The sequence below is a fragment of the Salmo trutta genome, chromosome 19 (genome assembly GCF_901001165.1).
Source record: "Salmo trutta chromosome 19, fSalTru1.1, whole genome shotgun sequence".
NCBI classification, from domain to species: Eukaryota; Metazoa; Chordata; class Actinopteri; order Salmoniformes; family Salmonidae; genus Salmo; species Salmo trutta.
In genome coordinates, this window is record NC_042975.1 from 30,372,272 (window position 1) to 30,387,407 (window position 15,136).

General features: G+C 43.3%; 1 protein-coding gene across 2 annotated transcripts in view; it reads left to right on the top strand.

Annotated features, from left to right (window-relative positions):
- The window catches only part of LOC115154324 (A-kinase anchor protein 10, mitochondrial-like), a 32,124-nt gene continuing 16,988 nt past the window's right edge, over positions 1–15,136 (top strand). The window contains exons 1-8 of one of the 2 annotated variants that reach the window (XM_029700434.1): positions 1–281; positions 3,751–3,798; positions 4,439–4,624; positions 7,356–7,889; positions 8,326–8,424; positions 8,723–8,807; positions 9,016–9,139; positions 9,387–9,523. In XM_029700434.1, coding sequence (XP_029556294.1) covers positions 260–281; positions 3,751–3,798; positions 4,439–4,624; positions 7,356–7,889; positions 8,326–8,424; positions 8,723–8,807; positions 9,016–9,139; positions 9,387–9,523 — 1,235 coding nt within the window. In that variant the 5' untranslated portion in view covers positions 1–259. The remainder of the gene's footprint in view (positions 282–3,750; positions 3,799–4,438; positions 4,625–7,355; positions 7,890–8,325; positions 8,425–8,722; positions 8,808–9,015; positions 9,140–9,386; positions 9,524–15,136) is intronic. The other variant, XM_029700435.1, reaches the window with a different exon arrangement.

Below are 15,136 nucleotides of genomic sequence, written 5' to 3' on the forward strand. Positions count from 1 at the left end.
GGATCCTGCACTCTACTGTCACTAACAATGAATGCAAGTTTCCCACAACGCTGCCGCATCATGTCCGGAAGTGAGACAATATTGACAATATGGCCACTGGTCGCAGAAGGGGGAAATTTTGGATTTGACAGCCCTTTCCCCTCGGTCGCAAATACACCCATTACCATCGTCAAGAATCGACGCATATGAATGAAGGGACTCGGGAATCCACGGGATGTTGTCATTGAGCTGAGGATACATTCAGAGCGTGAAAATCGTCATGTCGTTTTTCCGAAGGAAAGGTAAGGAAGTATGATAGCCGAGCCGGCTAGCGCGAGCCAAAGGGCGTAAAGAGGCTCGCGGGAGAGGTTGAGGAATGTGTGATGGCTAGTAATGACTGAGATGAGAATGCGCTTGACAGGTCTGTGTCAAGTCCACGCCGACAAAATATCCGCTGGATAATATAGCAAATAGCAATTTGTTTCTGTAGTTATGTGTTTCAAATATGAAGATCTAAAACTGGCAGCCACACCATCTAGCTAATGCAGCTTTCCTTCTCAATAGTTTTTGCTACTGCTAACGTTATGTAGCTAACGTTAGCTAGCTGATGCTGTGGTGCTAAGACTCAGCTAGCTACGAGTATGCCTGACCATGATCGATAGCAATTCATTCTTGGAGAATGTAGATTATGTTGGTTATTACCTAGATAATAATTAACCTGAAAGCCTTGCATTTGGTGATTTCCTAATAATGTCACGGTAATGTTTCTTTAGTTTAGGTCCCTGGCTGTCTTCCATGCCAGTCAACTATGCCATGGTGGTTGGATGGATAACTCCCCATGCAAATAACGTTATAAGTAGGTTTAAGGCTAGACATTTTTCATTGGCATGTTGGAAATTCTGGTGGTGGGGAGATTAGTTGAATGGCTCTTGGCCAGTGGTCACCAACCGGTCGATCTCCAAGCCATTCCTAGTCGATCACCAAACATGTCTGTAAAAACAACCAACGATAAATCCAAGCCTTTGCATTTTTATTCGTTTCGCGCTGTTGAGTGTAGGTGCACTTGATTCAGCTGCCCTAGCGCCGGCAAGCCAAAGTGTTCCTTTTTTTAACCGTTTCATGTGTCTGAAAGTAGAACTCCGCCTACCCGGCAGGCCTTGAGAGCAAATCAAGTGCAACTGTAAGTCTACCGCTGGCCAATCAGATGGCTCAGATCACGTTGTCTTCACAGTTTCTTCGCACACTAGGACTGTAAAAAGAAACCTCGAACGCACACCAAAGTTGATAATGTGAGATTTAAAAACGTTTAAAACCAACGAATACAGCAAAGAACTGCAGTTTTTATGAGTAAATTCATGTTTAAGTTGTTATGCAGCATCCTCTTTGTTCAACAGTTTTATAAGCTATAAAATGCGCATGTTATGATAATCTACCTTTGTTATTATTTGCATTTGTGTCTTTTTTAATATCGAGGAATAATGCACTTTCTCTGATCATGGGAGTAAGGAGATCATAGGACCTCTGCTCCCTCCCTCCCCTCAGAAGGACCATAAGATGCAGACCATCAGTCCAGTAAAAAAAATAAAAGAGAAAATTCAGCTGTAATAAAATAAATAGTCTATTACCAGTGATCATATACCTAAAATGTTGAAATACAATTTCAAAATGGTCTGAGAAGAACAACATTGGCAGGGAAATTCAAGCGTAGCCAATATGCAGTGTTAGGCTTATAGCCTACTGCACAAACCTCATTGTTACATAACTGTTTTTGATTGGTTAGTGTTGCATAGGCTTATGCTTTTAAGTCATGATTTTTCAATCTGAGCTGTAGATCTCGTCTTGCATTTTGTCCCAGAAAGTGATTTTGACTCAAAAAGGGATTTTGACTCAGAAAATGTTTTTGACCACTGCCCCAGGCTAACTCAGTATTTACCTTGGAATTGTGGTCAGAAGACATAAAAGCAAAAATGATTGCATGTAAATCACTAGCCCAAACTATAGACCTCCATTCCTGGGGCTAGTAAAACACACACAACACACATTTGTCTTGACAGCTACTGTAAAGTATTTGGCCTACAGTGCAAACCATGGATAATATGAAATGATGATGATAACAATCAGTCATATGCAGAGACCTATTTATATACAGAATGAAATTATAAAGCTATTTGAGGTGGGTAGACATAACCATGTGCTAACCATCTGATGCCTCTAAGGAAAAAGAGCCTTCCATCTTTCCCCCACTCCTCTACTGAACACTGAAAGCGCTTCAGAAAAACTATTTATGTCATGCGCAAAAGGTTCACTTTCACCACACAATTGTAACCAGCCATATTCTGTTACTTTATGTAATGGAGGAAGACTGAAATGTGTAGAAAAACAGGACTTTGGTTCCAGACTTCTTTATGGTGATGATGAGGATTCTTTGCAGTAACAACATGACAATGAAGTGACATCGAGCTGATAGACTGTAGTCAATAAACACACCTTGTAAGATGGCAGCCATGCTTCAATGTGAAGAATAACTCTGTTCTATTCATATTAGGAGCCTTACACAAGCAGCTTGCTCCTCTCTCCTTGTCTTATCTGTGCATGACAGTGAGGAAAATAGTTATAATTATTTGTTTGCTTAACAGACAAGGTTATCCCACTGTCACAGGCATATCTGTTTCCCGACCAGGCCTAGGCCATTATGTAACTGTATAGTTAAAGGGGTACTTCGGGATTTTGGCTATGAGGCCCTTTATCTATTTCCCCAGAGTCAGACGAACTTGTGGATACCATGTTTAGGTCTCTGCCCAGTATGAAGGAAGTTAGAGTTAGTTTGTGCTAATGCTAGTTAGCATTGGCTTACCAATGACTGGAGGTCTATGGGTATCTGCTACAATGACTGGAGGTCTATGGGTATCTGCTACGATGACTGGAGGTCTATGGGTATCTGCTACAATGACTGGAAGTCTATGGGTATCTGCTACAATGACTGGAGGTCTATGGGTATCTGCTACAATGACTGGAGGTCTATGGGTATCTGCTACAATGACTGGAGGTCTATGGGTATCTGCTACAATGACTGGAGGTCTATGGGTATCTGCTACAATGACTGGAGGTCTATGGGTATCTGCTACAATGACTGGAGGTCTATGGGTATCTGCTACAATGACTGGAGGTCTATGGGTATCTGCTACAATGACTGGAGGTCTATGGGTATCTGCTACAATGACTGGAAGTCTATGGGTATCTGCTACAATGACTGGAGGTCTATGGGTATCTGCTACAATGACTGGAAGTCTATGGGTATCTGCTACAATGACTGGAGGTCTATGGGTATCTGCTACAATGACTGGAGGTCTATGGGTATCTGCTACAATGACTGGAGCTCTGTGGGTATCTGCTACAATGACTGGAGCTCTGTGGGTATCTGCTACAATGACTGGAAGTCTATGGGTATCTGCTACAATGACTGGAGGTCTATGGGTATCTGCTACAATGACTGGAAGTCTATGGGTATCTGCTAGTTAGCATCTTCCTTCAAACTGCACGCATAGACATAAAAATGATATCCACGAATTCACGGCCTTATTGCCAAAATCACGAATTATGCCTTTAAGTTTGTGACTTTTCAGTGACACTGCATCATCATCATCCATATTGCTTTACCCTACAATGAACCTCAGGCACAGTATTCCGGTCACTGATCTCACCCTGCATTGTGAATCAAATGTTAGAGCCTGCTCTAATTACAATGCTATGTCATTCCTTTTTGACCCATAGCAAAAGGCAAGGAACCCGAGCAACCAGTTGATGCTAAAGTCAATAGAGGTGGGTACCACACTACTACTTCTCTGAAATTATGAATTGTATTGCTGTGCTGCTGCCATCTGATGTTTCATTTTTTTAGCAGCCCTGAAAATAGAGAGGAAATTGTCCTTGTTTGAAGTTCTTTGAAAGCAGTCAAGTGTCTCTTTAGTTGAAGTGTTATGTTCACTCACTTTTTTGAGGGTAGCGGTATTTCCCTCTGAGCTTTCTCTTTTTGTAGCTGTTTATATTTGTCTCTGTAAATGTACTGAGAGAATGTATTGATTTAGGTAATAACACATGTATATCAGCTAGTAGGCCTAATTTATATCCAAAGTTCAGACTTTAAATGATTGGGTTTAAGAGTTTTTAGAGATGCCAGTGAAGTATTTTATGTTCTTAGACAGGCTCAAAGGGCTAAGTTAACATTTACACAGAGCACACTGTCTCGCATTCCCCACACCCCAGCGTTAAAGAAAAAAAGTGTCCCAGCACCCACTGAGCTCTAACTGGGCACAGTTATGTACTAGGTCACTACACCATTCAGTTAAAGAAGTAGGCCTTTTTCAGAACTCATAACCTCGTACATAACATACTTTGTTGATGTTTTGTGTTTCTGTGATCTAGAAATAAGATACCTATGTTTCCACCCTCCTCCCCGTAGCCCCAGCAAGCCCCCACTCCCCCTCCCATAGCCTCCGTAACCACCATGCCATCCTGGAGGTGGCGGGGCCCAGCCATGTGGCAATCAACGCCATCTCTGCAAACATGGACTCCTTCGCCCGCGGACGCACGGCCATCCTCAAGAAACAGCCCAGCCACATGGAGGCTGCACACTTTGGGGATCTGGGTATGTGCCTCCAGTATTCTTCTGATTTGTCTCCTAGTTTTCAGGGAACGTATTCACAAGCGTTTCAGAGAAGAAGTGCTGATCTAGGATTAAGTGACCCCTCTTATTTATTATAATTTAAAAGGCTAAACTTATCCTAGATCAAAGGGGGAAAAAAGTTATTTAGAGGGCTTTTAATGGATGATCTTCCTCTTTTAAGTTCTCCCACCTCTTTAAGGAATACCTGGGATAGGATAAAGTAATCCTACTAAACCCCCCCCCCCTAAAAGATTTAGATGCACTATTGTAAAGTGGTTGTTCCACTGGATATCATAAGGTGAATGCACCAATTTGTAAGTCGCTCTGGATAAGAGCGTCTGCTAAATGACTTAAATGTAAAATGTAAATGTTCTGACTGGACCGTGTGTGCCAATGCTTCAGCGAGTTGATATAATGTGATAATAGTAGGTGGTGGATATGGTGCTGGTGGAATTGGTTTAACTACCAATGGGCCTGGCCTTTCCACAAGAGATTGGTTCAAGGCTAATCCTGCGACACACTCCTGCATGAGTTAGCCTTTTGACCAACCAGCACACTACCAGCCTTTTAGTATGACTCATAAGTAGGGCCCAGAGTTTTTCCTGAGGGACCACATGACCTGATCAGGAAAACTCCTTATATCTCGTGCATCATACTGCAGGGATTTTTCTGCTGCAGTTGTAATCATTGGGTTGGCCGCCTAAGCATTTTTTCGTATCACCAAAGTCCAAACAGTGTAAAAAAAAAAGTAAACAATAAATTGTAAATACATTTTCAGGATGGAAAAACACTTAGTGTAAACTTAAATGACTAAGACCAAATTTAAAGTATTTAGAAAATTAAATGGACCTATAAATTTTAATAATCTTTAAGAACTGACAATAACCAAAAGGAAAGCTAGACAGTCAGGGATAAATAATAAAATGAATACTACTAAATTCATTGTTTTGTGTTTTTTTTTTGTGTTTTTTTTTTTTTTTTTAGAGCAAAAGAAGCCATGGGAAAATGCATAGAATTGCAGGAAACTCTTTTAAAACTGAGAAGTTTAAAACTACATCTAACTTTCTTCATACTGGACACAGAGACCTACAAATGGTATCCACTAGTTCATCTACATTTTGGGAAGTAGATGAAGGGCCTCATTGCCAAAATCCCAAAGTATCCCTTTAAAAACGCAAACATTTCTCTACACCACCGAGATGGGGGGCCTCTAATATGTATCCACCCCGACGGGCTGACTGTGCTCATTGCCATGTCCTCTGCCACGTCCCCTGCCATGCCCACCACCTAAGCCTCTTTTTTTTATCCAGAAAAAAACACGTACTGAGAAGTTTTCTCGGTTAATTAAATGACGGCCTGTACATATTACCTCAATCGATCGCCTAACCTAACCAAACCTACATGTACATATTACCTCAATCGATCGCCTAACCTAACCAAACCTACATGTACATATTACCTCAATCGATCGCCTAACCTAACCAAACCTACATGTACATATTACCTCAATCGATCGCCTAACCTAACCAAACCTACATGTACATATTACCTCAATCGATCGCCTAACCTAACCAAACCTACATGTACATATTACCTCAATCGATCGCCTAACCTAACCTACATGTACATATTACCTCAATCGATCGCCTAACCAAACCTACATGTACATATTACCTCAATCGATCGCCTAACCTAACCAAACCTACATGTACATATTACCTCAATCGATCCCCCCAACTACCTCATATCCCAGTAAACTGACTCGGTACCGGTACTCCTTGTATATTTCGCCTTTGTATAGCCTCATCATTGTTATTTTGTGTTATTATATTGTGTTACTATTTTATTTATATCCATTTTGTCAAATTTTCCTAATTTTTAACTGCATTGTTTGGAAAGGGCTTGTAAGTAAGCATTTCATGGTAAAGTCAACACTTGTTGTATTCAGCGCATGTGACAAATACTTTATTTGATTATGATACATAAGAACTCCCTCAATCTTATTTCCTCTGAAGATGTAGGCTATTTAAATTAACCATTTCATAAATAGGTAGATATCAGGCACTAGTTTTATAGTGCCACAGCAGCCAGCTACACCAGTAATGTTTATGATAGTGCTGGGACAGGTCCTTTATTTACCCTGTTGGGGGGGGGGGGGGGGGGATGACTATACTGTACTACACTGACTGGACCCCAGACAGTACTCTGAGGGTGTGAACTCTTGTACAGGAGCGAGAGATGAGAGGAGGGGTGGGAGAGGGAGCTGAGCTGCCGGTTAACAGTCACACGTGGCAGCCTGCCCACTCTGGAGCTGATACTAGGAGCACACAACACTCATCATAAAACACCAGCTCCTAGTGCTCCTACTCTAGTCCATTATGTAATGGAGGCCTCCAGCCAGGCTTCAGTCATGCATTCACATGGCCTCCCTGATCATATGACCCGGGAACTATGCCATAGTTGAATAGGTTTTAGATAAGTATTATTTTTTATTATGGATGATCGTGTGTGGTTTCATTCAGTATGCTGTGGTCCGCTGTGTCTGTTTAGGCTGGGTTAGACTTTGTAAGAACGGATTATGTAGAAAGGGCTTTATAAAGACTTTTGATTGATTGATGGTTTGATTGGTTCATTGTGTGTTTCAGAACGGTCCAGTGTGATCATACTGTATGGTTGTATAGTGGTTTTATTCAGTATTGTGGTGTGTTTTCAGGGCACTCTAGTGTGAACTACCTAGCCTCTGAGACACGTTCACGCCTGTCTAAGACAGTGGACCAGATCCTGCGGGACAATGTGGCCATGCCCTACTACATCCAGTTCCAGGAGGCCCGTGGGTCCGATCACCTGGTCCGCTTTTGGCTGGAGGCAGAGAGCTTCCGCTCCACCAGCTGGTCAAGGGTCCGGGCCAACAGTCTCAACTCCATCAAACACAGCTCCCTGGCTGAGCCTGCCTCCACCCCTGTCTCCCCCGACCCCTCCTCCCCCCCAGACATGGACCTACCCTCCGTCCCCAGGCCCCCTTCTTCCCGCCCCCTTACCCCCAGCCCCCAGGAGATAAACAGTAACAATAGTGAAGGCCCCACTGCGCAGCTCGTCCACAGGGACTCCTTTAGCTCCTTAGTGGACCAGAGGCCAGGCACCCCCGGCAGGGAAGATACCCCTCCCAGGCAGCATTCCAGGACAGGGACCCCCTTCAAGCTGCAGTCCACCCACGCCCTCAAGGAGCTCTCAGACAAGCTCATGAAGAGTACGTTTGACTGGTCTTCATAAATAAATATGTAAATCGAAATCTGTTCTTAATTTACCTGTACAAATAATGGTTAAGTAAGTAGCCTGGAGTATGTCGGAGTCGGCTGGTGGTGAATGTTACAGAGAGACGCTATGGCTGTTCTCACGATCCTTTTTTATGAGTTGGGCTATAATTTGTGTTTTTATGCATGTTTGTGTTGGGCCATAATGTCTGTACCATAATTTCTCTATATTCCTACCTTACTCTTATGACTGCATAACACTCTGACTAGGTAAGGGGAGTTTATTAGCTATATTTGTTCTAATCTCCACCATGTGAAACAACTGGCTGTGAGAATAAGTTTCATTTGTTTTAATTGCACATTGAAGGTAACAATATCTGAGTTGTACACAGTTTGACACCTGTGTACACCATTTTCACCTGTTTGTTGTAGGTATAGAGAGAGATGCAGTGAACATCTTCACCAAGTACATCTCTCCAGACGCTGCTAGGCCCATCCCCATCACAGAACAGATTAGAAACGACATAGTTGGTAAGAAATTAATAACCCCACCTGTTTGCCATTAGTATTGACTTTGACTGTAAGACAGTGCAGTCTCTGTGTGTGTAGTGTATGAGTATTTTATCAGAACTGTATGAGTACTGTATGCATTCCTATGAATGTTAGACCTAGTAGGGATGTTGCAACCAACGTTAAAGATCAAATCTGCCCTAAACCTCTCTCGTCTGTGAAGTACATTTAACAAAGTTTCAGGATAACTATTTTGTGGATGAATTGATAATCCATTATGTGATTGTGACTGTTTTAGTCCCTTTCTCCACTTTGCCAGCTAAAATCTGTGGCGAGGATGGAATGGTGGACCCAAACTGCTTTGTCATTGCACAGTCAGTGGTCTTCTCCATCATGGAGCAACAGTACGTTTTAGATTCTCCAGTCTTCATGTTCTACTATCCATTGAAAGATTGACCATTTCTCATATGAGTTCATGTTAAATGCCAGTGTTTTTCTGTATGGTTCATGATTTGTCTCCTATGATTAAAGTGTAACCAATGTTCTCTTATACACTTATCCACTCTTATATCATAAATGTAAATGTGATCACATATCATTTATATTTCCCAGGCACTTTAGTGAATTCTTGCGCAGCCATCATTTCTGTAAGTATCAGATGGAAGTGCTGACCAGTGGCTCAGTGTTCCTGGCAGACATCTTGTTCTGTGAGTCGGCCCTATTCTACTTCTCTGAGGTGAGAGCAACAACTGGACCCCGCAATTGATGTTGTTTAAACACAACCACAGTTTATCAAGTTAATTAATATTAATTGCTCTTTTATTCATTGGTGTTATTCCTGTTAGTGCTACTGGTGTATCTAATCTATTTGTTTCTATTCTATTGTTCTCTATTCTATTTTACATTAGTGTCATATGGTAGGTGTTAATAGAATAGTTATTGGTAATGAAGCTAACATGGTGTGTGTCTGTGTGTCTCCCCAGTACATGGAGAAGGAGGACACTGTGAATATCCTGCAGTTCTGGCTGGCAGCAGATAACTTCCAGGACCAGCTGGCTTCAATGGCTGGCCAATACGATGGCCAGGAGGCCCAGAATGACGCCATGATCCTCTATGACAAGTAAGCCATCCGTTTCTTTATATATAAACTGTGGCCAGTTTATTAGGTTACACCACCCCGTTCATGAAAATGGTTTGATCCTACAGACAGTGAGTCACGTGGCCGTGGCTTGTTATATAAAGCAGGCAGACAGGCATCAAGGCATTCAGTTACTGTTCGATTGAACATTAGAATGGGCAAAACAAGTGATCTAAGCGACTTTGAGTGTAGTATGATTTTCGGTGCCAGGCGCGCCGGATTCAGTATCTCAGAAACGTCCGTCCTCCTGGGCTTTTCACGCACGACACTGTCTAGGGTTTACTTAGAATGGTGTGATAATCAAAAACATCCAGTCAGTGGCAGTCTTGTGGGTGAAAACAACTCGTTGATGAGAGGTCAAAGAAGAATGGCAAGAATCGTGCGAGCTAACAGGCGGGCCATTCACAGACCAATTACGGCGCAGTACAACAGTGGTGTGCAGAACGGAATCTCAGAACGCACAACTCCTCGTCATGGATGGGCTATTGCAGCAGACGATCACATTGTTTTCCCCTTCTATCAGCTAAAAACAAGAAGAAGCGGCTTCAGTGGGAACGCAATCACCAACACTGGACAATTGAGAAAAACATTCCCTGGTCTGATGAGTCAGTCAGAATTTGGCAGAAGCAGCATGAGTCCATGGCCCCATCCTGCCTGGTGTCAACGGTACAGGCTGGTGGCGGGGGTGTAATGGTGTGAGGAATGTTTTCCTGGCACACGTTAGGTCTCCTGAGACCAATTGAGCAACGATTGAACACCACAGCGTATCTGAACATTGTTGCTGACCAAACCCATTGGAGCAGTGGTCTCCAAGGCATTCCTAGTCAATCACCAAACATTTTGGTGAAAAACCCAACGATAAAGCCTCGTGTTCCTATTTTTATATATTTTACGCTTTTGGCGGTAGGTGCATTTGATTTAGTAGCCCTATCGCCGGGAAGGCAAAGTGTTCCCATTTTGAATCATTTCATGTGTCTGAAGGTAGAACTCCGCCTACCCAGTAGTCTCAGAGTGCAAATCAAGTGCAACTATAGGACTATCACTGGCCATTGAGAGGTCAGATCACTTGTGCATCCCCGAATCCAAGATGGCGTAGCAGTCAGAAGTCTTTGTCCTGTCCCTTGTATATATCTTTTTACATCTTTTTCTTTGCATATCTTTAAAAAATATTTTCCTAAACCTCAACTTCTAAATACTCTCCTGCAACCCGCCTCACCCAATGTGGCGTGGATCTGTTTTTTTTTCCTAAAGTATTTCTATTTACTTCGGATCTGGAATCCCTCAACTGAAGCTAGCCAGCTAACTACCTACCAGCTATCAGTCAGCAAACCATTGCTAGCGGTCATCAGCTAACCTTTAGCTCGGAAAGCTCTCGTCAGATCGAACAACGTGACTCAAACCAGAGCATAACGGGCCTATTATTATTTTTGTTTTTTTCCCCCATATCCCCGGATTCCTAGCGCAAACTGAACGTTTTCATCTGGATCTACGCAACTAGCTAACCGCAATCCCGGGTGACTACTCCTGGCTAGCGTTTCCATCCCGGCGCAAGCACCAATTAGCCTGAAGCTAGCCCGGCCAGGGCTCCTGTTCTACCACCAAAGCCCACTCCTGGGCTACAATATCTGGACCCCTTCTACTGCCGGTACGGGGCACGGAACCCCGCCGATCCTCTACGACTGGAATACCGACATAATCTGCCCGAGGATTCCAACAGGCCCCTCAGGCGCGACGTCCGCTGAAGGCCCATTCTGCTAACCGAGGCCTACTAGCTACCTAGAGCTACTTGGAACCCTACTAATTCCACGACTGGTCTATCGACGTCACCGCACGAAGAGGCAAAAACAGACTTACCCCCATCGCGACGTCCCCCAAAGGCTAGCTTGCTAGCCCCGGTCTGTTAACTGCTAGCTTGCTTGCCCCGGTCTGCTAACTGCTAGCCCCGGTCTGCCAACTGCTTGCTTGCTAACCCAGTCTGCTAACTGCTAGCTTGCCAGCCCCGGTCTGCTAACTGCTTGCTTGTTTAGCCCCAGCCTACTAACTGTTAGCTTGTTAGCATCGGCCTGCTAACTGAATCGCCGTGTCCCCAGTCAGCCCAACCACTCACTGGACCCATATGTTCACTTGGCTACGCATGCCTCTCTCTAATATCAATATGCCTCGTCCATTACTGTCCTGGTTAGTGATTACTGTCTTATTTCACTGTAGAGCCTCTAGCCCTGCTCAATATGCCTTAACCAACCATGTTGTTCCACCTAAATCAAAATCAAATCAAATTTATTTGTCACATACACATGGTTAGCAGGTGTTAATGCAAGTGTAGCGAAATGCTTGTGCTTCTAGTTCCGACCATGCAGTAATATCTAACAAGTAATATAACCTAACAATTCCACAACAACTACCTTATACACACAAGTGTAAAGGAATGAATACGAATATGTACATAAAAATATATACATGAGTGATGGCCGAACAGCATAGGCAAGATGCAGTAGATGGTATAGCGTACAGTATATACATATGAGATGAGTAATGTAGGGTAAGTAAACATTATATAATATAAAGTGGCTAGTGATACATTGATTACATCAATTTTACCATTATTAAAGTGGGTGGAGTTGAGTCAGTATGTTGGCAGCAGCCACTCAATGTTAATGATGGCTGTTTAACAGTCTGATGGCCTTGATGACATCACCTGGTTTAAACGTCTCTAGAGACTATATCTCTCTCATCATTACTCAATGCCTAGGTTTACCTCCAATGTACTCACATCCTACCTTACCTTTGTCTGTACACTATGCCTTGAATTTATGCTATCATGCCCAGACACCTGCTCCTTTAACTCTCTGTTCCGAACGTGCAGACGGCCAGTTCGTATAGCCTTCAGCCATACCCTTATCCTACTTCTCCTCCGTTCCTCTGGTGATGTGGAGGTTAAGCCAGGTCCTGCAGTGCCTAGCTCCACTCCCACTTCCCAGATGCTCTCATTTGTTGACTTCTGTAACCGTAAAAGCCTTGGTTTCATGCATGTTAACATTAGAAGCCTACTCCCTAAGTTTGTTTTACTCACTGCTTTAGTCGTGTCTGAATCCTGGCTTAGGAAAACCTCTTAAAAACCCTGAAATCTCCATCGCTAACTATAACATTTTCCGCCAAGATAGAACTGCCAAAGGGGGCGGTGTTGCAATATACTGCAAAGATAGCCTGCAGAGTTCTGTATTACTATCCAAGTCTGTACCCAAACAATTCGAGCTTCTACTTCTAAAAATTCACCTTTCTAGAAACAAGTCTCTCACTGTTGCCGCTTGTTATAGACCTCCCTCTGCCCCCAGCTGTGCCCTCGATACCATATGTGACTTGATTGCCCCCAATCTATCTTCTGAGCTCGTGCTACTAGGTGACCTAAACTGGGACATGCTTAGCACCCCGGCCATCCTACAATCTAAGTTTGATGCCCTCAATCTCACACAAATGAATCAATGAACCTACCAGGTACAACCCCAAATCCGTAAACACGGGCACCCTCATACAGTGAGGGAAAAAAGTTTTTGATCCCCTGCTGATTTTGTATGTTTGCCCACTGACAAAGAAATGATCGGTCTATAATTTTAATGGTAGGTTTATTTGAACAGTGAGGGACAGAATAACAACAAAAAAATCCAGAAAAACGCATGTCAAAAATTTTATAAATTGATTTGCATTTTAATGAGGGAAATAAGTATTTGACCCCCTCTCAATCAAAGATTTCTGGCTCCCAGGTGTCTTTTATACAGGTTACAAGCTGAGATTAGGAGCACTCCCTTTAAGAGTGTGCTCCTAATCTCTACTTGTTACCTGTATAAAAGACACCTGTCCACAGAAGCAATCAATCAATCAGATTCCAAATTCTCCACCATGGCCAAGACCAAAGAGCTCTCCAATGATGTCAGGGACAAGATTGTAGACCTACACAAGGCTGGAATGGGCTACAAGACCATCGCCAAGCAGCTTGGTGAGAAGGTGACAACATTTGGTGCGATTATTCGCAAATGGAAGAAACACAAAAGAACTCTCAAGGTCCCCCTGCTCAAGAAAGCACATATACATGCCCGTCTGAAGTTTGCCAATGAACATCTGCCAATGAACATCTGAATGATTCAGAGGACAACTGGGTGAAAGTGTTGTGGTCAGATGAGACCAAAATGGAGCTCTTTGGCATCAACTCAACTCGCCGTGTTTAGAGGAGGAGGAGTGCTGCCTATGACCCCAAGAACACCATCCCCACCGTCAAACATGGAGGTGGAAACATTATGCTTTGGGAGTGTTTTTCTGCAAAGGGGACAGGACAACTTCACCGCATCAAAGGGACAATGGACGGGGCCATGTACCTTCAAATCTTGGGTGAGAACCTCCTTCCCTCAGCCAGGGCATTGAAAATGGGTCGTGGATGGGTATTCCAGCATGACAATGACCCAAAAAACACGGCCAAGGCAACAAAGGTGTGGCTCAAGAAGAAGCACATTAAGGTCCTGGAGTGGCCTAGCCAGTCTCCAGACCTTAATCCCATAGAAAATCTGTGGAGGGAGCTGAAGGTTCGAGTTGCCAAACGTCAGCCTCGAAACCTTAATGATTTGGAGAAGATCTGCTAAGAGGAGTGGGACAAAATCCCTCGTGAGATGTGTGCAAACCTGGTGGCCAACTACAAGAAACGTCTGACCTCTGTGATTGCCAACAAGGGTTTTGCCAACAAGTACTAAGTCATATTTTGCAGAGGGGTCAAATATTTATTTCCCTCATTAAAATGCAAATCAATTTATAACGTTTTTGACATGCGTTTTTCTGGATTTTTTTGTTGTTATTCTGTCTCTCACTGTTCAAATAAACCTACCACTAAAATTATAGACTGATCATTTCTTTGTCAGTGGGCAAACGAACAAAATCAGCTGGGGATCAAATACTTTTTTCCCTCACTGTAGAATTCATCTTAACTAATTCGCCCTCTCAATACACCTCTGCTGTTTTCAATCAAGATCACTGCCTCATTGCCTGCATCCGTAATGGGTCTGCGACCAAACGACCACTCCTCATCACTGTCAAACGCTCCCTAAAACACTTCTGCGAGCAGGCCTTTCTAATCAACCTGACCGGGGTATCCTGGAATGACATTGACCTCATCCCGTCAGTAGATTATGCCTGGCTATTCTTTAAAAGTGCCTTCCTCACCATCTTCAATAAGCATGCTCCATTCAAAAAATGTTGAACCAGGAATAGATATAGTCCTTGGTTCACTCCAGATCTGTCTGGCCTTGACCAGCACAAAACATCCTGTGGCGTTCTGCATTAGCATCGAATAGCCCCCGTGATATGCAACTTTTCAGGGAAGATAGGAACAAATATACACAGGCAGTTAGGAAAGCTAAGGCTAGCTTTTTCAAAAAAAGAAATTTGCATCCTGGGGTACAAACTCAAAAAAGTTATGGGACACTGTAAAGTCCATGGAGAATAAGAGCACCTCCTCCCAGCTGCCCACTGCTCTGAGGCTAGGAAACACGTACCACTGATAAATCCACTATAATTGAGAATTTCAGTAAGCATTTCTCTACGGTTGGCCATGCT